Source organism: Haemaphysalis longicornis, unplaced genomic scaffold (genome assembly GCF_048455015.1).
Source record: "Haemaphysalis longicornis isolate Haplotype H1 unplaced genomic scaffold, Haemaphysalis longicornis Haplotype H1 scaffold_6, whole genome shotgun sequence".
In the NCBI taxonomy this organism is placed as follows: domain Eukaryota; kingdom Metazoa; phylum Arthropoda; class Arachnida; order Ixodida; family Ixodidae; genus Haemaphysalis; species Haemaphysalis longicornis.
In genome coordinates, this window is record NW_027526407.1 from 58,067,342 (window position 1) to 58,092,851 (window position 25,510).

Below are 25,510 nucleotides of genomic sequence, written 5' to 3' on the forward strand. Positions count from 1 at the left end.
TTTGCGATTGTAAGCGAAAAAAGTGGCAGTGCAACGCCGGTGCGTGCGGGAGGAAAAGCAAGCAGAAAAAGAACAGAACTCCCGCTGGCCCGGCGGGGGGCGCGCGGGCACTACAGAGGCGGGAAATTTGAATTGCTTTGGGATGTAGCAGTGAGCGGATAACGACGCCGCAGCCCATTATGGCGAACACTGCTCTGCAGTTCCGACAGCTTTCACGTTGAGTGGAACGGCTTTAATTACTTTTTTTTTTCATTACAGTTATGGCGTGGAGACACGCGAGGTGTGACGCACACAAAATACAAAAAAAAAACATACCTTAATGCACCACATCGCGCTAGTTTATCTCTCTAGTATCTTTCTCACTCTCTCTGGGAGATGAAGCCCTCGAGCTCTGACTTCTTTTTTCTGGATTGAAGTAAATATTGGTGATTATCAGTATGCCATTTTACGCATTCGTCCGACGGTTGCCCTGCTATTGTTTTTTAAGAAAAAAACTCTGGTTGATTCCTCTGTCATAGGAATCGGTAAAGCACGAAAGTGAAATGTGCAACGAAATGTGCAGCTGACCATGATTTGCGGGTCGGCGGCTGTCTTGCGGGTGCGCTTGGCGAGCGATGTCCTGCTTGCGGGTCGCTTCGGCAAAGGTGTACCGGCGTCATTTCTGTGACGGATATGACGCCAGTGAAATTTTCGTGTATCCCGGAATAAAAAAATTTCGTGTTAAAAAAAACATTGCATTATTAATTGACTTCGTACAGAACGAGCATGTGAATCTTGTTACAAAAATTAATGCAGCCCCAGTACTGGCGTCGGTCAGTAAAGCAAGCATTGTAAATATATTGGAAAGAGCAAAGATTTAGAAGAACACCGACGTAGCTCCAAAGACAGGACAAACAAGTTCAATGCCAATGCCTACGCGCTGCAATACACTGCACGCATTTGTTCTTTTTCTGAGCGTATATCATGTAGGGGAGCCGTACTATACTGTGCAGTAAATCGGGAGCGGTACACGTATCTACGTCGTTGCGTGCGTGGGTCTTACCGTCACCCTCAGGGTAGGAACAACTACGCTTTAAGTGAACTGGAATGAGTGAAACTAACAGCGACGGGGCTTATCCTCGAGGGAAATCGACCCAGATGGACCGTTGTCGAGGAAGCTCGCGGAAGACGTGGGCTGTCGTGGTTCGCAAAAGTAAGGATAGACGAAAAAAATCGACGTAGCCTCTGCCGACGAGGCAGAAAGAGATAAAGTAAGAAAAGTGAGAACACTTGTGCGAACAAATACTTCTGTAGAACAGTGAAGCACCGGAAAAGCAAAAAAGATCGTTCGAAACTACCCGCCTATTTTTACGGGGGCTCCGTTAAGCGGAGCCGTAAACAAAGTCGCCGCCTCGGGGACTTCCGGAAGCAGCTCCACCACTGATTCGAACCGTACTTGCTGGTTTAATGTTCCAAGGCGTTGGAAGTGACGTGTTGCTGCAGTCATTCAATTACGATTCGTAGAGTAGCTGGTGTTTTGCACACCGCGTACTGCGTGAGGCAGATAACAGAGCCTGTCGTCTGCTATTGCAAAGCAGACAACTTCCTGTTGGCTGCTGCATCACTGATTCCGAACGACCACGCAAAACATTGGCGTAGCGCTCTAGGGGTTAGAAAAAGATGTGTAGGGTTGCATTTAATTATACTTCTTAGTAGTGTGCGCGGCTATCGGTAGCTGAAGCCATTGCGGGCAAGCACTACTTTGGATAACAGGGTTTGCGTCGGTCGCTGTTGCTTAAAAGATAACGCGCGGCCGGTCGGTAGCGCGAACGTGTAAGGTAAACCAGCTTTTAATTCTAATCATCGTCATTATTGGGCTCTTCGTCATCTTATCTCTATCAATGTGACGTAATGAAATCAAATAAATTATAGCTGAGGCCTTTGGCCTCAGCTATAATTACATCGGAAACTGGGAAGACCGCTTCGTTATAGTTACGTATACGGTTACATACTTGACTAGCAGGGACTACTTTCGTTACCAAACTCTTTCCTTATGGAACATCCCGCGGGAATTTCTGTTTCGCCCGCACGAGGCAAACAAGTGAACCGAACTCAAAACGTACCGTCGATTCCAACTAATTAACCCACGCGCGCGAAGTCGTGGGACGGGCCGCGGCTTTAGCGCGTAGGCCGCGCCAGGCACATCGGGGCGTCCGCGTGGGTTGGGACGCCCGTCGGCCGCGCGAATTTTTTCAACTTTATTCCTTCGTAAAGCCTCTAATTCGGCCTTGTAACACTGACCCTTTGCTGCCCGTGGCCTCTATCGTTCTTCGTGGCGCGTAGAAACCGGCAGCGTCCCTAATGGATGCAAAGCTCTCGCGAGGCTTCGCGGATTAGCACGCGCGCGCGGACGCGGCTGGTTCGGCAGGTGACCGCGTTTTTTTGTCGCGTCGAGACTCGTGTGCTTCTTAGTTTTTATATTTTTACACCGCCTACGGTTCTTCCACGTGGCTCGGCTTTGCTGTTTGTTTTTCGATTTCTCACCACGTGGCGGACGTCGTATTGTGACCGTGTGTACGCGAGTCCGGAAGGACGACAGTGCGAGGACATACGTGGCCACTATAGTTTGTTCTATTTATTTATTTATTTATTTATTTATTTATTTATTTATTTATTTATTTATTTATTTATTTATTTGGGCGGTACCAACTGCGCCAACATGGCACTATTGTGGCGAGGTTCAAAACTTCAAGATTCTCAAACAGTCGCGCAAATGGCGACACAGTGACGCAGCAGTAGGTGATTTAAAAAAAAAAAAACGGTGGAGCATATAATACATATCATTTGTTACGTAACAAAATCATCATAAATGGCGGGGGGAAAATAACGTTGCGCTGGTAGGGTCCAATTTCTTTTTTAACTGTCACGCCGAACAACCACGTAACGAGGGTACTTTAAATTCAAGAATAGCAAATTCCTTCTCCCGTCCTTTGCGCTGTTTTTGCTATTCTTGACTACGCACCAACCATCCCAAATTTTTACCTTGTTGAAGTACTTTACATAAAGGTTTTGTTATATAAAAATTTTAAATTTAATAATTTTTTGCGGGCTGCCTTATATGACCCTGACTGGGAATTTGGATTAGCCGCACTTACAGAACTTCAGGGAGCTTTAGAAAGCTTTAAGCCGAACTAATGTGGCTTCGCCACCCACTGGGTTTCGTTGCAAATATGTGACGGAACGGAAATTTCCGTTTGGCCACTAACGAGATGCATCTGCAAAAGTTTCTGCGATACTACAGGCGTCAAGTTTGAAACGTTGCGTCCCATTAGGACTCCACGTGTGACCTTTAAATGCGAAAGCATTAAAAATGGCCCATTAAAGGGGGCATTATGACTTTGTTCAATTTGAAAGGATTAGCCTTTTGGCACCTCACTAAGCACCATTACAGCCCCGAAAGACGTTTATCTAATCGAGAAAGCGCAATTAATACTCAAACATTTTCAAATTTCCCGCTACGGTGACGTGATATTGGCAGGAGTGACGTATTAGAGGCAGGCAGTTGTCTGCGCGTTAATTGCACGTCAACATTCAAATTATATACTATGAAACGAAACTAGAGGCTCTACTGTATGCAATCGCATTGTCTGATCTCGGAGGTGGCTTTTGTCGGCGGCCGTCAATTGCCCAAACAAGATTCGGTGACGTCATACAGACGTCACCGGAATGTGCCGGGTGGGGGGTCACCGCTGCTTCATGTGCTTTCCTAAATATCCCGATTATTTATTTGGAGTCTGAGTTAAAACTGGTGCCATTGTTATCAGGACAAAGAAGCCCTTTAATGAACTCACCCTGTTGCATGGCCCCTTAATTTAAGGCTCAATATAGGCAAAACAACATACCTACTTAGGTGAACTAACCACTGTCGATTGCAGCAGTCAGAAGCTCGCAGCTTATTCACAAGCTCTCATTTATTTATTTATTTATTTATTTATTTATTTATTTATTTATTTATTTATTTATTTATTTATTGTTTGTTTGTTTGTTTGTTTGTTTGTTTGTTTGTTTGTTTGTTTGTTTGTTTGTTTGTTTGTTTGTTTGTTTGTTTGTTTGTTTGTTTGTTTGTTTGTTTGTTTGTTTGTTTGTTTGTTTGTTTGTTTGTTTAAAGTTCCCTCAATCGCACCAGCATTGAAGAGGGCAGTGGATTTTTTTAGAGGAAAAAACACAGCAACAAAGCGGGAAAAAAGTAACAGAATATATATGCTGGTAGTACGGTAGTACAGACACAGAAGTATGTGAGATATACGCTAGTGGTTGTTCTGAACAGGCCTGTATAAATACTGGCGCTGCAAAGAACAAGCGGAAAGCATTTGCCGGCTACAGAGCGCACTACACAGCTTACACAAATACTATACAAGAGATGCGCAAAACGTGCGCTCAACAACAGTAATTCAAGGGAAAAGAAAATGAACAACAACAACAACAAGAAGAAAACAAAGAAATTCACATGGAATCACTATACACTCGTCTATTTGGCTGTGTATTATATCAACACTATTCTTGACGACACGCTCCAAAGAATTGGCCACTGTCGATGACAGCTGTCGTCAGAAACTCGCGGCCGATTCACCCATTCTGATTACACCAGAGCGTCACCACACCCACTCGACGGAACACCCAGCAGCGTTCAGTTGGATATCAATTCTTGCCCATTCACAACTCAAAACAAGAGCTTAGGTGTCCTCTAGGCGTGCCCTATTCAACAGCGGCCAAGCTTTCCTCGCCAGACCGACTCCGTTAACCTCCACTGGAACCGCCGCGTGAAACGACCAAGAAGACGACGGCTTCGACTTAATAAGATATCTCTACGATATCTATACGACATCTACACAAGACCTGGAACACCATAAAAGAATCAAAAGATTCTCTGCAAGAAAGCGCCAAAACCGCCGTTTTTACGCCGAGCTTTGAAGGCGGAGGACCGCTTATAATTCGCCCACTCCGCGCCAACGCTAAACAACGACAGCAACGAACAAACACAAAACTTTACCATTTCTTCCTAAAAAAAAAGTTTAGAGAAGCGCGAAAGCTTTCTCACATCAAAAGTGCGTTAAAAGTGCGTAAAAACCTTCGCTGAAAGTGCATCCAACCTTCCCTGAAAGTGCGGCCAATCGATCGCCAAACCTTCAAAAACCCACGCCTACTCGCAAACGAAGAACGAACGAAACTGCGCGGCGATTTTTCGCGCACTGAGTAAACGCATCTACGAACGATCTAAATGTATACCGATACGTGGTTTATGAGATGAAGGTATACTAGTGTACTCTTCCTTCATGATCGACACATGTATTGTCTTATCCAGAACTGTTCCTTTTTCGTGGTTTTCTTCAAGTAACCGGTTTGACACAATGGAAGCCAGGTTTAACGGACGTGCTGTGTGTCCAGAGATGTTATCAGAGCTTTTCGGTCGACCAACTGATCCATGGGGACATGCATGCGTTTTTGACAGGACGCCATCGGTCCCACTAATAAAGATTTCGCTTTAAAAAAAATTAGTAGTGGCTTAGCTCTGCTATGCGAGGATATACGTAGCGTGAGCTAAGGTTTAGCAATCCAGTCCAATCCAGTCCAGTCCAGTCCAATTCAGTCTAATTCAGTCTAATAGAGTCCAGTCCAGTCCAGTCCTGTCCAGTCACTGCTCCTCGCGCATGCTCAGCACGGCTCTTCACGAGCCACGCGAAAAGGCTATCAAGCGGCTCCGGTGCAGCGTCAGACTTGGCTACAGCGCAATTGAGGCGCACACCTGGGCACGCGCCGGCGCCAGTGCGTCTGCCGCGGCTATGGCGCAACACAATCCAACACAATCCACTTTATTCCAATCCAATCCAATCTAATCTAAGCCACGCCAAGCCAAGCCAAGCCAATCCAATCTAATCCTATGTCCCTCGCGCTTGCGCAGAACGGCCCTTCACGGCACACGCGAAACTGCTCAACCTCGGCAGGTGTAGCTTACGCTACAAAACAAACGGTCGATTATACCTCGGGGCACTGACCCTCCGCTGCTCTGTTCCGTCCCAAGTATGGTGCAGGCTTCCATATCACTATAATGCCTAGAATATACTGTATCCTTTCGCGAAGAGTTCACCCTACTCTCGCAAAAGAGGATTTCCCCCTCGGGGATAATGAAAGCGCGATCGCTCAAAACCGTTGCCTTGGCGCTCAGTTTCAAAGCATCGGTGATAAGCGTTCGTGTTTGAGGCTGTGCGTCGGTGTGTGATGTGTTGCATCTTTTTTGAATAAATTACGACCGCTTGCGCATTCCCGATTCCCCTCTGCGCACCCGCGGCATTTTTGAATATTCAAACGAGGATTCTTTCGCGCCGCGTGAAGCACGTTCGACGAGAGCGCGGTACTTTCTAAAAACGCGGTCGCGCATAATCGTTGAAAGCTTGCTTTACAGGCGCAATAAAGGCAGCTTTAATTCGGACGGGAAGCCAGAAAAGGCGTTGTAGTGGCTTCCGCGCACATTTTATTTTGTTCTTTGTTCGAGTAGATATTGACAAATGGGGCAGAATGCTTCGCAGCCGTTACCGTTCAATTTTTTTAAAAGCGGTGCTTTTGGACACCCTTTTTCCCTCCACTCTCGTCTGTTGAAAAGCGATCTCGCGCGTGTTTTATAAAGAATGGACGGATCGAAGATTCGAATTCAAGGGCTGAGAAGAATACAAAAGCGTTGAGTACGCCGTGAAGAAGCGTGCTTTGAGCCTCTGTAAACGTGAGTGCTGAATTAAATTTGCGATTGTCCGTGTTTTAAAACTAGGCAAGAAGGCTTACGAGAGCTTTTGCCGTGGTTCGTTGAGCATGCTAGATCCTAACTGAGAGCGTTGTTTCGTTGGGTGTAGATTCCATTATTCGCGCTAATTACGCATCGGTGAGTCGGTCTTGGTGATGCTGCTAGTATGCAACGGCTTCTACTAGTTACAGGTAGTTATACGCAATACTGGTTAAGTTGGCGCTTAGCCGTGTGTACGAAAATGAGGTATTGAACGAACACTCTTCGTTAAACGCAGTGCATCGCAATTTTGTTGCGCCAGAAGCAAAATAAATATATAAAAAGCGTTTAGATAGCAAAAGCGTCAAAGAGGAGAGAAAAGTAATTGATACTGTCTGGACAATAACTGACTCTTTATTTAGTCGAGGTTTTCTGGAGCAGACCCGCAGCTTCTTTTATTTTCCTTTAGAATTTAGATTACATGCGGGTAAAACGTCACGTTGTTATATGAAGTATACTCACTAATAACGTTGTTCAAAGTCCCGGCGCCCATCGCGAGCGAAAAACTGGAGCTAGAGAAGGTCTTTTAGAATCTAGATCAAAGCCTACGCCTCCCCTTACCCTCCCCCCCCCCCCCCCCCCAAATTTTCATTGTTTTTGTTTTTTGCGTACGTGGCACATGCCTCACAGGTGCAACACAAGAAAGAATATTTTGGTTACTTGTCTTTAAAAATAAACACAATTCCGAATATTTTTAACGAAGAAGGTGCAAACAGAGCGATGACATGCGGGATTAAGAGGCTATGACAAAGCATGACCTCCGACCCCTCCTAAGAGCAGTGACCGCGGCGCGGAATTGCTACATGTCTCGCTACATAACTAATCAATATTCCCAACTGTTTCGAAATCTACTGTCGCAATTAATCATAACTTTGTCTATGGTTGTTTTACTCGTGCGGAGGTGATGACCCCGCGTGACTGCGAGTGTTTAATTAATTAGAGATGTCATCAAGCATAAACTAATTTGTTTGATGCCCCGGGGTGACTTCGGTGTGTCTTGGATTTAGTGTTAGATTACAGTACCTTATTTACATTCCGTGCACATCGCCAGACTGTGCGAGGGCACGCTGCTAGTAGTTATTAATGATTAATTAATAAATTTAGCTGTAAATTATAACTACTTGCCATTCTTAGTTATCGATGATTAATCGGTCAATCAATCAATCAATCAATCAATTGATTGATTGATTGATTGATTGATTGATTGATTGATTGATTGATTGATTGATTGATTGATTGATTGATTGATTGATTGATTGATTGATTGATTGATTGATTTAAACAAGCACGAATCAGCGATCGATGAATCTTGTTAACAGGCAGTCGACAAAGTTTAAAAAGCCTTCATCTCATTGGTGAAAAAATGACTGTAAACAGGCTTTTTATTATATAAGGCAACATTTTATACGGCTCTAATGTTACCATAACCTCTTGAGGGCACATAACGCATTTGCCGTAAGATTGGTCACGCCACAATCACTCTGCCTGTTATTAACTCACACTTCATTGATTCAAATGCATTATAATGATGCAAATTTTTTTAATGCTTCCTGCAGGACAAAATGGACAAGCTCGGCGAGGTGATGCTGTCTCTCTGCTACCTCCCTACCGCCGGGAGACTGACCGTCACGGTCATCAAGGCGAGGAACCTCAAGCCCATGGATATCAGTGGCTCTTCCGGTACGTCACTTCCGGCCATTAAAAAAAATGAGATATTCAAAAGAATAGGAACGCTGCAAGCTGTTGACATTCGAGTGAGGTGACTGTTCCGCAGTTCATTCCGCTATTGTCGCGGAACAATGGAAACAAAGAACGACAGACTTTGGGCTGGCGGAATGATCGCCGGATGAGCGTACGTCAACCGTAATGATCGACCACCTACCGTTGCACTTGGCGCCGGCTTAATAAGAAAGCCGGTAACAAGCGTCGTGCTTGCAATTTTTGTTTATACCGCCACGAAAGTAGGGATGTGCAGCGAAATACGCATTGAAGGCACTGATGGCATCTTCGCTAGAAGAAATTTTTGTACCGCCACGCCAGATTTCGACATTTGTGAGCGAGGAGAAATCCGACACGGGAGAAGAGCCAATCCAAAATCACACGCATGCAAATTCGCCATTTGGATGGTAGATCGATTTGTGGGGCGCGCGGTGCCTTGGCTTAGTGAACAAGAACTTTCTTGTGCGGCAGTCTGGGCGGTGTTTTTTTTTTTTTTTGTTTTTTTTTTTTGCGGGTCTTCTTTCAGACAGCTCGAAAACATTTTATAATACCTGCGTGTTATTGTTTTGCCATCCCGCGGGCAGTCGATAGCGATTTAGAGGATGGCGCGTTCTTTTGGTGAAAGAGCCCTTTCTTATCCGCCATTCTAATCCAATAGCATTGCACAATACTCTCCTGTTATTGTCTTGCCATTGTGAAAGTAGTCGGTACGGATTATTCCTTGGCTGTTACAAAAAAGATAGGAAGGACGATCAATCGCATTCATTCGGCACTAATGCGTCGGCATTAGCTGCACCGTTAAGCTTCTTTGGCGCTATTGATGGTCAGGCGGGCTCGGATTAAACGTTTTGAGCGATTATTTGAGCAAAGGCATCGCTGAACGGCGTTTCATTTGTTCGTCCGTTTCGGCAACACGACATTGTTGCGTAGCTTCCACCTGTGATGTTCCGTGCTGAAAATATTTTTCCCTTTTCTGGGATTTTTCGGCAGTAACTTTGACCGACAGGCGACAAAGAAGTCTCTGATAGATGCGGGGAATTTTGAGAGGCATTGAGCAAGAAACGACAGTTAGGCCCGTAAGCCAGACCTCTCATCGTTCATTTTAAACCCGGCACAGTTAAGGCATATTATGAACAAACGATGTGTGCAAAAAAAAAAAAATCTCAGTTACCTAAAAATATCTTGGTATCTCTTCAAGCGGACACTTTCCACTTCGAGTACTCCGAGTAAGAGTAAGAGTACTGTTTGGTACAAACCGTGGAATGCATATTATTGTATCACTGCCCTGTAATAATTCGTGAAATGCTGCTGAGCGTCAGAGGTAGTGGAATTTGGCTTGCGCTAAAACTAAAAAAAAAAATCAGTAAAAGCCCTCCCAATCAATGTGAAAGCTGTCGGAAGTTCAGATCAGTGATTCGCCATAATGGGCTGCAGAGCCGTTATCCGTTCACTGCTAACACCCAATGCAATTCAAATTTCCCGCCTTCGCTGTGCTCGCGCGCCCCCTGCCTGAAACTGCGCCAGCATGAGTTTTGTTCTTTTTGTGCTTGCTTTTCCTCCCGCACGTGCCGGCATTGCACTGCCACTTTTTTTCGCTTGCTATCGTAAAACCCAACCCAACGAGTGTTCCTAACTAAATGAACGCGGACGCTGCCGGTTAGTTACGTATATTTTGCCTCAAATGCACCTGCAGTTTTCTTTGCTCTAAACAACGGGGAGATGTATGACCAGCGCCAGTGGTTCACGAAGTACCGTCGTTGTCCCTGGTGTCAAACAAAATAGACCACAAAATGCGACCTTCGTGTGAAGTTTGAGCGCGAACAGAGCGGTGGTTCGCCCAGGAAAAAATTTTAAAGTGTTCCAATTATCGCCGCACCACCCCGTATATTCATTTGCTCCTCTCAGGTTTCTTCCGCCACGTGGCGTTATAGGTATTTTGTTGTGTTAACGCTTAGCTTATTTTTCGCCAATAAAAAGGGGAACCTCATCCTGACCAACTGTCGACGTTCGGCTAAGGAGGGCAGTTCTAGCGAGCGTAACATTTCTGTTGCCGACTCGGTAGTAGAGTATTTCGAAAGAATGAGCCTGGCGGCAGGTTAAAAAACCTACGTTAAAATTCTTGGGGCAGGTTAAGAATTTGCTAAGAAACCTGCGGGGAAAAGAGATAAAGTGGGGAATTTGTGCATTTATAAAAGGGTGTTTTTTTTCTCCGCAGAACGGATCATCACTGGTCTCGATAATCTTTCGTGGAAGGGTGCGGCATCGATTGCTCATTTCAGCTAGACGTTCAATCTCTTTCCATACGTTTCTCCCGTGTGCGCTGAATAATTACATTTGATTTAATCGCATCTCGTACTCTCACCGCAGCATGCGGCAAGCTTCGACAATCGGAATATTCATCACGGTCTTTCAGTTACCGCAAACGTGCTATTCGATGTCGCCTATCTGCTATTCGACGTGCTATTCAATTCGTGGCAGTCACGGGAAATTTTTATTTTGTGTGGAGTTGGAAATCGAAAAGATTATCAGCTCAGAATGTTTTAGTGAGATTCGTAGCACTTACAAAACTTGTTTGCTTTTGTTTTAATTTTCGTGATTTGGAAAGAGATTAGTTTATACTTTCGCGCCTAGGTAAAAACCTGCATTCCCAGTTAATCTTGCACTCAGCATGTTTCGAATACATTTTGAAAGTTTGATGTTCGCAGACGTTCCTACACGGTTGGTATCTTCTGCGTGGAAATTGTTTTTACGCTTGAATATTTTAAAGAAAAACGACTCCTGCAGCGGTGAATTTTATGGCAACTACCTGTTCTTGGCGTTGTTTGAACGAGTGAAAATTTCTCTTTTTAACCCATTCAAGTTCAATAGTATGCGGGCCTTGATTCAGTATGCCTATCGTCTGCAGCTCGTCACGCCTGAGCGCCGCCATTTTGTTTTCTTTCGGCGGCTCTGCCTTCGGGCATCGTCTGCTTCATCAAATTGCACGTCGTCTGCTAGCATTTTTCCCATCTCGCGTGCGTGGCGTACAATGTAGCGCCGCCCGGCAAATAAGCTGACTTTTTGATGCTAGTTGGTTGGTGACCTTAAAGGAGAGCGCTCTAAAGTAACCGCTTCAAATGTTTAAAGCCTCCTCCATATCTGCATTCTCATCAATTATGGATAGCCAGCGTTGAGAATTTGGTTTGAATAAGTACAAAAAAGGAAGAAAGAAGCTCGGAGCTGAAGCTTTCCACTTTTTTACAGCTTAAAACAAGCTCTCAGCCAGCGTCCGGCTTCGCTAAGTGTGTGCTATAAAATCCCACATGATCCCGCATCGTCGTTTATTTTTATTTTTTCTTCGCTTTTAGTGAGAGTAGCTTTCTAAAACAAAGCGATCGACTCGCTTTAGAATGGCTGGTTTACCACGTTCGCTGCATAAACTAAAATTTGAAAAAGGTACCTGCTTGCCCTTTTCTTACTCTCTAACCAAATCGGCTGCCGTGCGAACTGTTGAAATCCAGGAGAGTTTGTTGCTGGGCTAGTTGGTGCATATTAAGTAGCATTGTCCCTGTCAGTTTTTGTTAACATTTAGTCCTTTGTTTCTGTGTTCAGCTGGTTTCTTCTAAACGGTTGAAATCCCCGGCGCCTAAAATTACGCACAGCGGCATCTCAGAACGGACTACATTTGTACATCAATGGCGTTTAACACGTCTTGGTGCTATAGGAGTGTAAAGTGATATTCGTAACCGTCGCAAGTGCTAGGCTGGCGCTGCCACTATTACGTAACAACGGAGCTGGGCTTCTATTCGTCTTTCTGGAGACCACTTTCCTCATTGCGCGGCCTTAAAAAGTCCATGAAGACAAAATACAAGTATGGTTTTTTTTTCGAGATATTTCCACGTCGCAGTAACAGTCATGTTAATTTCCACGCAAATTTGAAACAACTAAGATCCTCCGCGGTGGCTCAGTGGCTAAGGCATTGCGCTGCTGAGCACGAGGTCGCGGGTTCGATTCCCGGCCGCGGCGGCCGCTTTTCTGATGGAGGCGAAAAGCAAAAACGCCCGTGTGTACGAGATTTCGGCGCACGTTAAAGATCCCCAGGTGGTCAGAATTATTCCGGAGACCTCCACTACGGCGCGCCTCATCGCCTGCGTTGCGTCGGCGCCTTAAACCCTACAATCACCCGAAACAACTAAGCGACATAATAAGAGGAACAGACGAAGTGAGTCAACTAACTAACCACTTTCTTGCGCAGCACCTATGACGTCACAGGTATTTGTTAGTGGGATTTTCTGCGGCGGCCAAAACCTTTACCATCCCATACCAAATAAGGCTTAGAGAAGCACGAAAGCTTCTTTACATCAAAACTGCGTCAAAACCTTCGCTACAAGTGCGCCCATGCAAGCTTCGCCGAAAGTGCGTCCAATCGATCGTCATACCTTCAAATTACCAAATAGCAAACAAAAAAACTAACCCATGCGACGATTCTTCTCACACTAAGTAAACGCATCTACGTACGAACGATATAAATGTATACCGATGCGCGGTTTATGAGCTAAAGGTATACATACTATTGTGCTCCTTCTTCATGACCGATACGTGTATTGTCTTATCTAGAACCGCTCCTTTTTCGCGATTTTCAAGTAACCATTTTGATAAAATGGAAGCAGCCCGGCTTCACGCACGTGTTGCGTGTCCAGCGACCTTATCAGAGCTTATCGGTCGACCAAATGGTCAATGGCCAAATGCTTTAGTCTATTGAAAGGACGCCGCCGGTCCTACTAAGAAAGCTTTCGCTTTAAAAATCACCCGGAGGACCGATGTTTCTCCTCTCCTCTCCTCTCTCTCTCTCTCTCTCTCTCTCTCTCTCTCTCTCTCTCTCTCTCTCTCTCTCTCTCTCTCTCTCTCTCTCTCTCTCTCTCTCTCTTACCGGCAGGTATGTGTGATGCCTCTGATTCCGTTAGATCATGCGTCTCCAGAATATCCTTGAGGAGGGTGTTATACATGTATTTACCAATGTACCGTATGTATACCCATAGCTGTAGTAAAGGCTATATAACGCTGCGAAGTGCCCACACGGCAATTATCTTCTCATGGTGCTTTCTACAGGCTTAAACAGAAAGGGGGACGACGCTTCTCGGAAGCAACTTCCTTTTTGTAGTTCGTTCCTTCCGAAAGAAGCAAGATCCGGCTCGGGCGATGGGGGCCTCCGTGGAAGAGGAATTCCCTTCTAAATCGGCTTAGAGCCTTCGTTGGTGAATGCAGAAAGAAGCTTCGAGGGCAACGGCCCTTTTATTTCGCCATTGTAGTATACAGGCAGACGGATTTCCTTAAATAGCGCGTTTTCCTTTCCTGGCTGAACCCCGTTTTAGCAAAAGGTAATCCCTAGCTTTCTCAAAGCGCAAGCCGTCTCGTACGGGAGCGACCCTGAAGAGTTGGACTGGAACAGTAGTAGTTGGAAGGTTAGCAAGTACTAATCCGAGCAGAATTCTGAAACCAACCAAAACCGGCAGCTTGATAGATAAGGTTCAACGAGTGCAAGACGGTAACATGATCTCCGTTACTCCTGTCCTGTCGGTTAAAGCTCGACGTTGCGTCTTTTCTTTGAGGATGAAGGCACTGGCCCAGCGGAAGCTACGTTATTAAAGTGGAGCTTTCTATGTATCATTGATAACGCATGTAGCATCAAAAACGCACTGCAGGAAAGGGAAAGCCAGCTTTCTCTGGCGATATGATGATCGTGGATGAAGATAAAGAAAAAACGCTTTCCCTGGTCGGAATCTAATTCGGGTCCATCGCGTTATGAAGCCCACGTCTATCCAACTGCGCCATTCGGACACTTTTGTAGCGTAAGTAGTGTAAGCTAAACTGGCCGAGGTTGAGCAGTTTTGAAAGGCCGTGCTGCGCAAGCGCGAGGAGCATTGGATTGGATTGTATTGGATTTAATTGGATTGGATTCCAATCCAATTGGAGTACGGGTGTGTAGAGAACTGGGTCTGCACATTTGCCGGCCTGCGCATTCCAGAGGAGCGACGTCATAGCCGCGGCAGGCGCACTGGCCCCGGCGCGTGCCCAGCTGTGCGCCGCCGTTGCGCAGTAGCCAAGTCTGACGGTGCGCCGGAGCCGCTTGATCGCCGTATCGCGTGGTTCCTGGAGAGCCGTGCTGCGCATGCGTGAGGAGCAGTGACTTGACTGGTCTGGACTAGATTGGATTGGAAATCATTTTAGCAGCAGTAAGCATGATAATCAGCTGATCCTAGACAACCAGGAAACCTAAGAATAACCAGCTGAACCTTATATCCTGGCATAGCCGAGCTAAGCCACTGGCAATTTTTTCGTTTTTCACATGGTATTTATTGCACTACATGTCAATGTAGGAAAATATATTTACAACACATATTTACAACCATGTACACATACAAATGAGTTGATCACGTACACATACAAATGAGTTGATTACAAGCTGAGAAACAAAACTAAACACAATGAACAATTATGTACGCTTAGTTTAAAATGGGGACAACATTGAACAACTGATAAGGAGGGTATACCAATCAGGGCGAGAATCATTTTGCTCATAGACGTCTTTAAGATTAATAATCATATGGCAGAAATGTGCTCTGGAAGCAACCATAGGCTCAGCGTGCCTATCAAGCATTCGCGTTTTCCATGAACTATGCAGAGCGATTCGAAAAAAAAAACAATCATATGGCACATCACTGTCTGCGGGTGATACGAGATACGGTATACCATGCGGAGACAATTCAAAGTCCTTCATAAGAATTCTTTGGAGAACATCCCAAGATAGTATGGTATCCTTACAATTTATGACGCAGCGCTCAATAGTTTCCGGTACATCGCACAGGCGACAGTTCACAGAAGACACAAAAATGTTCCGGTTGTGCAGCCACGTCTTAACAGGTTAAGGTTTCGCTGTGCAGTTCGAAGTCCGTAAAATGCCGCCATTCTGACACGGTCAGAGCAGTTTGGATTTGGAGAGGGCTGCATTGACGTGCAAACTTACACAGAAAAATCATGCTCCGCTCCATGTAACCACGACGATGGTTGAACGCGAGGCTTTCTTCTTGCAAAATCAAGCAACTGCGAAGGGTTAAAGTCAAAGCATCTGTGACCATCAAAAGTCCCAACTGCGTGCGAGTCAAGGTCAAGGTCCGAAACGTCTGCGAGTCAAAGTCCACACTCAGGCGACAACCTACGCCTGTGAAAATGGAAACAGCATTTCTACCAAGAAATCATAATTTCCAGCTTCATTCCTGACTGGATTTATAGATTCTAGCTGGAACTGACAGATTCCAACTAGAAAAATTCTTAGTCTAGCTAGAAACGATTATTTCCAGCTGGCAGGTTTTTTTCTTCCGCCTGGACTGAGAAATGCTAGCTGGAAGTAATAGCTGGCAGCCGTGCCAGCTGAAACAAAATCTTAATTGCGCTTCGTCCTGTGTTGTAGTCTTACTCGTCCTTGTTTACTAGTCAAGCGCTTTCCATTCAAGCTATCTCAATCCAGCTATAAATGAGCTAGAAACTTCATTTATAGCTATTAATTCTGCCTATTTCTAGAAAATAATATTTCTAGCTAGAAGAAATTTCTTTTTCAATATTGCAGCTAGAAAAAAAACCTTGTTTGATTTCTCTGTCATAGGAATCGCTAAAACCAAACCGAAAGTGAAATGTGCAACGAAATCTGAAGCTGAGCATGATTTGCCGGTCGGCGGCTGTCTTGCGGGTGTACTTGGCGAGCGACGTCCTGCTGGCGGGTCGCTTCGGCAGAGGTGTACTGGCGTCATTTCCGTGACGGACATGACGTCAGGGAAATCTTGGTGTATACCGGCATAAAACACTTTCGTGTTAAGATATAAAACCCGGAAACGAGCAACCCTAAGTATAACGTACTCTTTAGTACTAAAGGTTGCTTTCCCTCAAGAAGACCTTGTGTGCAGGGGTGCACCCTTTACAGGCCGCTTGATTCGTTGTACTGGCGTCACTTCCGTGACGGATATGACGTCAGGGAAATCTTGGTGTATACCGGCATATAACACTTTCGTGTTAATATATAAAACCCGGAAACGAGCAACCCTAAGTATAACCTACTCTTTAGTACTAAAGGTCGCTTTCCCGCAAGAAGACCTTGTGTGCAGGGGTGCACCTTTTACAGGCCGCTTGATTCGTTGTACTGACGTCACTTCCGTGTCGGATATGACGTCGGTGGAATCTTTGTGTATCCGGGAATAAAACACTTTTGTGTTAAAAATGTTATTTTCACCTGGGTAGGAATACCTCACGAGAAAGCTTCGCGTTCAACCATAGTCGTGATTAGAAGGAGCGGTGCAAGATTTTATTGTACAAAAGCCTTATCACGTGACCCTTTTTCTTTTCTTTTTTTTTGTTCCTGCAATGCAGACCCGTACATCAAGGTGATCCTGGTGTGCGAGGGGAAGCGGATTAAGAAGAAGAAGACGAGCGTGAAGAAGTCCACTCTCAACCCGGTCTTCAACGAAGCCCTGGTTTTCGACGTGCCGCCGGAGAACGTCGACGACGTTAACCTCGCCGTCAAGGTCGTCGACTACGATCGGTGAGAGACGGTTCACTCTTCTTTTTTAAAAAAGAAAATAAATAAGCAGAATTTTCCGCGTGACCTTGCGGCACCATTTAAAGGGGCCTTGAAGACAAAGCACAAGTTTGGTTCATTCGAAAGATTGCCTCGTTAGAATCATACTGACACAACTTTTAACACACACTTCGTTCAAATAAGCTATATAATTAGGAAAAAAGGGAATGGCCATGCAACCCATTCGCTCATTTCTAGCAACACAACATATGATGTCATACCAGCCAGCCCTGCGATTGGCGGAGGCCGGCTAAAGCAAACGCAAACTAGGCAGCGCTTATAAGCTTGCCGAACGAGCTATTTGCGCTTAAAATTTAGGGCACATTCGTTTTATAGCAGTCACACGTAAGCATAAAAGTACCGATGCGTACTGTTGTTGGTACTGCGCGCACTATGCTTGTTTTAGCTGCGGAGCAGTCCGCCGCTTTGGAGTTGTCTCACACGACACTGGCCGATTGGCGTAAGCGACGTTGTCTTGCGTGACCCTGTGTTTGTCGAGGATATTCCATGTTTCACGAAACGATTACTTTCTGCAGTAACAAAAACAAGCCAGGTCCAAATACGGTCAAAAAACAAAGCAACGGCAGACAACGGTCCGTGCTAGAGTATGGTAGCGCCATCTGGGAAGACTGGCGGCAAGCATCGCTGCAGCCGAATCACGCAGCGCAAGTTCGTTTGTGTACGCGCGCTTATGACTTCGTGGCTGACGCACCAAAAACACACGCACGATTTGGCGGGAGAATCAAAATTTTAACCTAAATCGATTAATTTCTCAATGAATACGGCATCCATTTGCTGCCGGACAAGCTACAGGAGCACTATAGAACACGAAATCTTTCGAATAAAACAAAGTTGTATTTTGTCCTCATGGCCCCGTTTAAGGAGATTTTTTTTCTTTTCCGAAATGAGTCAAATCCAGAAGCCGGAACAAAGTGAGATAAAGCTGTACTGACAAGAAAAACGTTGAAACTTTCCCCTCGAAATGTGGCTGCAAAGATGTAGGTCGGATAAGGTCTGGCGAACGTGTACGCAGGTCGTATAGCGTACCGAAAATGAGCCAGATAGTGTTGAAGCACGGATCAAAATTTTCCCAATACGACTGTGCTTTTGGTTTGACGGCATGATACAACCAATATTGCAGCCTCCTTGTGAGTTACCGCCTGACAGGTCGGGCTGTCAGGAGGGACTATTTAATTGATCGGGCTATTTGTAAAAAAAACATAATTAAACATTAAAAGTAATTAACTAATCGCTCTAATTTTCAACTATTTGCGGCGTAAACGTCCCCAGCTGAGATGTAAAAGATATCACATAAAAGCTTTGCCGGCGTTGCATTTAGGCCGTGTTGCATTTACGTCGGCGTTGCGTTTAGGTCGTTGCATTTACGTCGCAAACATGTGGTTTCCCTTACATCAGTAGCGACCACCTACAAATAATGGCGGTGGGGAAACCACTCATGCTTTCCGGCGCCAAATGCCAAATGCCATTATCCACGAATATTAGGTAGACGTCCACCTATTAGGGCTAGACCACGGATGTACGCCTTGTCGTCGTGGTTGTGGAGTTTCAAGTTAAAGAGAGAGAGAAAGATAGAGAGAGTGAGTGAGAGAGATATATAGATAGATAGAGAGAGAGAGAGAACAAACTTTGTTGCCATCCCTTTTAAGACGAATGCACCGTGCGGAAATTTCCGGTGTCTTCGTCCCGTCAGACGGCGGTCAGGAACGCGTGGTCCCTGGCGGCGTCCTCTGCCAGTTGGATGACAGCAGCTTGTATCTCGGGAAGAGAGCTGAGCAATGCGGCCTCCCACTGCTCATTACTTCTTATATGCATTACTCGTTCAAAGGCCTGTGGTTTATTGAGGCATTGCCAGACCATGTGTTGTAGTGCGGCTGCTACAATGTTGCACCACTTGCATCTGTCCGTGTACCTATCCGGATAGCTGCGGTGACACAGGGCGGGATGAGGGAACGTATTTGATTGCAACCTGCGCCAAGCAACTGTTGGCCATTTGCAGCAGGAAATTTCAGTCGGCTCAAGCTATAGTGCTGAGTAATCTCTGGGTAGGTTGCCAGTCTCGCCCTCCCCCCTTCACAGACGGCACGTTGTCGGATTCGAAGTCAGCCTGGTTCGTGTATCCTCGGGTTAAAAATTATTCTTTGCTTTTTTTTTCTTTTTTCTATTGCAGTGTCGGCCCCAACGAGTTGATGGGATGCTGCGCTGTGGGTCAGCTGGCCTCTGGTGTCGGCCGCGACCACTGGCTGGCCGTCATGGACAACCCCCGGAAACCGACGGCCCAGTGGTACCCCCTAATCGACAGCCTCCCGGCCGAACTGGATCCCCCGAGGACGCCGTCTGTGACCTGCCTAAAGTAGAGACTCTCCGATCCGAGACGCGGGAAATGATGGCCACCTAACCAACGGTTTGCTCTTTGGCACGGAATACCCTTTTTAGAGCGCCCAGCTCGCGAAATGGTGCAGAGTACGGCACCGCGTGCGGCGAGAAACGTGGCGGAAACTCCGCAGCAAGTCGCTTCGGTAACCCTTGACGGTCGGTAACGGGGCAGTACGTCGAGTTTAGTGCACCCAGTTCTCGGCTCGAATGGACCAAGATAACCCTTTGGAGAGTATTGTCAACGCGATCTAGAAGATGGCAACGCCTGTTGCGGAAAGTTATGGGGAACGAAGAGCGGAGTGCTGTGGTCTTCAGGGGTCCGAACTGAGGAAAGGCAGCAAAGGTTTCGGTGTGACGCACATAGCGCATTTTTCGAACTTGCTTTGGAAAAAAGCGTTGCATCAGATCTCCTGTGCACAGTAACAGAGTGTTCCTAAAGCTATGAAGAGCCATCCCAGAGAAAACATTTATCACAAAAGCAGCACAGGAGCACCTCCCTACCCCACCAACACCAATGGCATGTTAGATCTCCGCAGCGGTGCTCCGGTATACCTGGCAGACACAAACGGTCCTGGAGTGGTGATGTGGCTGCTGTGGGCGTTCTGAACATGGTCTGGTGTCAACCAAGTGCACGCCTACACCCGACATCGGGGCATCTTTTCCCTAAGAGGAACAGCAGCCATCAATCTGCGGGAATAGTAAGAGACGGTCCAGCACCGCTTCTTCTCCAATGAAGCTCGGCAAATACATCCGACAAAGATGGACACAAAGATGAAGTGCTCTCAACTTGTGTCTTGTCCGTTTTGCTTCCGAACAATCCGGAACTCCAAGGAAATCTCCCTTTTCACTATGGCCACCCCAGCCACTCAAAAAAGTACACCCCAAATGAATGATATCTTGTCTGGAGGCATATCTGCTTCCCAGTTTGTCCGACAAAGTCAGTGACACTCTTGATATCGGGTGAGGACTACCACACGGAGGTTCTGCCTGTGTGTACTCCTCAAGCCACCGTGCATGAAGACAGTTGGGCAAGCGAGCAACCATTGGTCTGGACTCACCAAAGCACAGCTGCGTCTTCGCTGAGAGAAGTTTTTCTTCAAGAGCATCAGTGGTTGTGCAGTTGAGCTTACTCTGCGAAGAGATACGGCGGCGTTGTCATCCTAAAGGACTCAGAGCCATGGAAGTCTAACTTGCCCCCACAGCATTTATCCGTCACCATCTTGTCAGCTCCGGTGTTCTTCAAAGCCCTACGACCTCTGTGGTGTGGTTACTTCTGAACGGTTTCTTGTGATACGCGAGCCATTGTTTCGCTCGAATATTGTTCCGACGCACACACCCCACCCACTGAATAATGCACAGAGAATGTTTATTCAACCGCTGTCCCAGGTGCAAAAGCCTAGGCTGTCTTGTCTGTGTGCGCGCCATGTGCGAAGTGTTAGCGTAGGCGTCCAGTCTCTGGCGATCGCTCGTACTGAACATGAACTCTGCCAGAAGTCGTATAGAGAGCACACTCACAGGTATAGTGCCCGCCAAGCATATTTATCACCAATGTTCGCGTTTTGTCACATGAAATAAGCGGTACGGGCATTTGCGTAAATTAAGCACAAGATTTCGCATGATGAGGAGATGGTTGTTTTTCTTTTTGCGGGTTTACCGGCAGTGCACAAACACGCGAGAAGGGAATGGCGTCTTTTTTTATGTCCGTCGAAGCTGTGGCCTTTTACAAAGATCTTATTTTCGTCGGCCAGGTCGAGAGCCGGGTACCGCTGTACCGATGTTGCGCGCTGAATATACCTAAGACATGCATGTAGATGTGTGGGAAAGAGTGTACACATTGTGATATCTAGAAACCCGACTGGATATCTAGTTTTCGATGTAGCAAACCCGAACAGTAAAGCATTTTTCTAGATGTTATTCTTGCTACCGAGCACTCTAGCCGCGCCAACCGTGCATATATATAGCAGCACAGCGCTTGATCCATAAGTTGTGTTCCCTCACTGCGCGTGTATACAACAGCCGATGTAAATTTGCATTTAGTGTCATGACGTTCTGTGAAAAGCGCTTAATACAGCATTAGTCCCTGATTATTTCGTACATTATCTTCCTGCCAGACGTGGGCGATGTTTATCATTTCTTGACCAACAAGACGAGGTGTATTGAACAGCGTACTTCCGTGCCTAATAGCAAGGGAAAAAAAGAAAAAGAAAGGCTATGGTTGTGCCACATAGTGTGCAAGATTTAATTACCCATATCTAAACAGTTACGGGCGACCCATCCAGATTATGAACCGGCGGAAATTCACATTCCCTGGAACACCGACGTCTCGGCGTCGAAGCCTGCTAGAACCCGCCATTAATAAGCGTTAACTGCCTTAAGTAATATCGACCACTACAGGAAAAATTTTCCTTATCCCTTTACGGCCCAGGCCATAGAGGTGTGTGGGTCAACAAATTCGCTTACTAAGTACTCTGAGCTTTCCATTTTCACTTGCCGAAGCATCATTAGGAGGGGGTAAATACACCCAATATAATTACATGTGGACATTTTTTTCTGAAAACCTTTTGTTGGAGAGCAAAGGATTATGCTAAAAGGGTTAATAGAAGCGTCGGTTGTCCGTTTATTGGTGGTGAGGTAAACCAGAGCATGCTTTGGCCAAGCCAGGCAACACAAATTGCTTAGTTACACTCGAGGACTCTTAGCTTGATTGCACTGCGCATTTCCTTGTGCAGTTTGGGCGTAGAGTCATGCATGATGGTGGTTTCAGCTAGACGGAAAGGGTAGCTGCGCTAGTACAGACAGCGTAGCTCATTAGGCCTTAGCGACAACCATGATATGTCATCGGTTCTGTATTCGTTGCTTGTACAGCTGCAAACGAAAAAGATGTTAGTGTGCTCGGCAGGTACAAGCAAAAAAGTGCAGCTTGTTCTCAGCATGAAAACAAAATGAATGCGAGAAAGGAGACGCCAAAAACAGGTCTTCCATTGCTGTCGCATAGTAACGCCGTTACCCACCAAGACCTACATGGTTCATGGTATTTTGTCCTCAACCGTCACCTTTTCGACAGGCCCGTTCTCTCTTTCTGCGGTGTGTTGCGCGCATGCGCAAACACTACAGACGATAATGGCGTCCCAACTTTCTTGGAATTGACCTTGCTGTCGATGGGAGCTGTGATAAGGCGTTATCTTGGATGGCTGTACAATGTCCATGCCCATGACGATAGCGGCCGGAGGTTCCGCTATGCCTACAGGTTAAGGCCTGCTCCAATACAAGTAGGGCCTGCTGTACAAGATGGAAGGTCACTTCACTTAACTTGAATCTCATGCTTGGTGTATAAGGTTGCAGAAGTTCTCGCTGAAAAGTAATGTCGCGCATTTCTCTTATCAGACCTTTGCACAAAGATGGCACAAACATCGCGGGAGGTACGTTCAACCACACCACAGTAATTTTCGGCCCCATCGGCCGAATTTTCTTCAAATTATCACCAACAACCGCTAAATCTCGATTTTTTTTTTCGCTTGCCATTTCTCCTAGCGGAGCATGGATTAAGTTAGCATCGTGCTCTTTGGTAGCAAGTGGAACTGCGTGCACTCACGCGCCAATTACAACTGACTTGCTTCGTTGTACAGCTAGGGCGAGAAGTTCCCAGTGTGCTTACGTGTGCCTGCACATGTGTCCGTATCTGCAAATGTACAAGATGTAAACGCAGCGTAACAAGAGTCATGTAAAGCTTTGTCACATCACCTGCTATGCCATTTTCATGACCAGCAGCACTGCTTGTGTATTCTTTGCACTTCGTTTCGACGAGACGAACAGCTGTACTCTAGCACGTTCCGGTGTTTCCTTTCCTAACAGTTTAGATGTGCCGTACTCTGTCAAATGCGGACTCTTGACACAGTATGTAGGATTGACGTTTGCCAAGCACGCCCGTGTGTACGCAGCAGCAAGTCACCTTGTCGCCTGTGTCCGTGTAAAGTGTATGCTCCAATTGATATTTCCTTGGGCGGTATTCTTGTGTTTTGTCCGGTTTGAAAACGTCCGTTTTGCGTCCATTTTATTGCGACGTACTTCCAGTCGTAGGCGGGCTTCGGGTTGAATGTTGCGCAACTGTTCGTGCAAAGACATTTCAAATGACCAAACCTATTTTAAACTATCTTTTATGTGTTTATTGTTCCGCCAGCGAACCAACAATAAGGCGACGAAAAATCGTCTGCTCCAAACCGTCTGCTCCGAGAAGCCGCGGCTCATACCTCCGCCGTGCTTGCATGGCGTCCAATCCGGGTGTTCACTTTTAGCCAATGAGGGCTTGCTCAAAACGGACACTTTTGAAACGGACAAAAAGCGGGCAAAACAGGGGAATACCGCCCCTGATCTCGCATATGTACAGTAAACTTTCGTCATGGCGGAATCCCTCGAAATGTCGCTTTATTCGAGATGTTGCGTGATGCCTATAGTGCAGTGCATAGAGATCTCTTTGTATTTGTTTTAACGAAATATCGCTTATGATGAAGCCATTTTTCTGTCCCGATGACTTTGTTATAACGAGGATTTACTGTAATTGTCCTGACGATTAGTTTAAGGACAGCCCCCAAAGTGGAATGGGTTTCTGCAAAAAGAAAAAAGGTTGACGTCTTTGTGAAATGCAATCATATGGTTTTGCACCTGTGTGACGGAACACTGTGTGGATGCCACGTTTTTCTTTGCCACAATTAATCATGTTCGATTGACATTCATGTGAACTGCAATCATGTGGTTTTGTAGCTGTGTGACGAAAACTGAGGTGAATGCCGCCTATTATTTTGCAATATCTTATCATATCTTAATTTCGTCTCTGCTCCCGTGTGTGCACGGTTAAGCAGATTCCGAAAAAAAAATTAAAAGGTGTTTCTTCTGTTTGCAAATATTCAACATTGTTTGGCGTGCGAATGCTGCCCATTCTCTGACAACCCTGTGTGTGCAGTGCTATATCTTTGCGCATGCCCGTGCGTTTCTCCAGTTGTGAGTGTCTGTGCCCTGGTCTCCCCATTCAACGCACTTCGCTGCGCATTTAGCATGCGATTCCTGCGAACCCAAAGGCCACAGCATTTTGTACAGGCTTTAACAGCGTTCTTCCACCGTTGTAAGATGGCCTCTTCTCTGTATATCACCACTCCCGCAGTTATGTGAGCTCCCCAACGACGGTACCCAACAACCCCTACCCGCTCAGCAACTGTTGTATAAGCCGCCATTTTAGTTCCTACAGCCAAGAGTTTAGGCACCTGTCAACACTGGAACTGTGAACTGGTGTCGCTGGAATCGCTAGCGGCTGTACTTGAAATAACAAAAGCGCGCACAAAAAATTAAACACAAGCTTTATAAAAAATTACGCAGAAAAAGAAAAGCCATTTTAACTTTGTTAGGTTAAGCTTTGCTGAAGTTTACATAAATGACGAAGTGTGCACTACTATAGCAGACGATTTACGACATTGCATCCACGACAGCGGGCATTCCGGCAGACAAGCCTTTATTTTTACCGCTTTGATTACGAACACTCAGTAGGTAAGACTTAGCAAGGAACAGTGCGCGAATATATCTATTGCACCGGTGATGAATACGCCGAGGAAGCGTAGACGGAGTTGCCGCGCGCTGCTGACGCGACATTATACCCGTAATAGACGGCTAAATAGTGTTCAGATAAATGGCGCGCTTTTTGATTTGTCGAGTGACCGCCAAGCAGTTAATAGTGAAACAGGTGAGGCGGCAAGTTTGGCGGGCGTTTTTCTTCGACACTGCGTGTTCGTTTTATGCGCCAAGATCTTCAGAGATGGCAAGTTGTGCGCAGCCTGTGGGAGTCACCCGGAGTTGATTAAAAAGTTGTATCTCGCATGTTTCCGCTGCAGCCAGTCACACAAACACGCGAAATTTATTCCTCTGAAGAAGGAGAGGACACGATACGCCAAAGTGTGAGTGTATTTTTTATTCGCATTTTAGTGATTGAGGTACTT

The 25,510-nt window shown here is 46.0% G+C and overlaps 1 protein-coding gene across 1 annotated transcript in view; it reads left to right on the forward strand.

The window, feature by feature from the left end:
- Nucleotides 1-21,178, forward strand: part of LOC144142750 (synaptotagmin-10-like) — a 239,208-nt gene extending 218,030 nt beyond the window's left edge. Inside the window, exons 7-9 of the mRNA XM_077674442.1 lie at nucleotides 8,368-8,491; nucleotides 16,928-17,099; nucleotides 19,324-21,178. Coding sequence (XP_077530568.1) covers nucleotides 8,368-8,491; nucleotides 16,928-17,099; nucleotides 19,324-19,510 — 483 coding nt within the window. The 3' untranslated portion in view covers nucleotides 19,511-21,178. The remainder of the gene's footprint in view (nucleotides 1-8,367; nucleotides 8,492-16,927; nucleotides 17,100-19,323) is intronic.
- The last annotated feature ends 4,332 nt before the right edge of the window (nucleotides 21,179-25,510 follow it).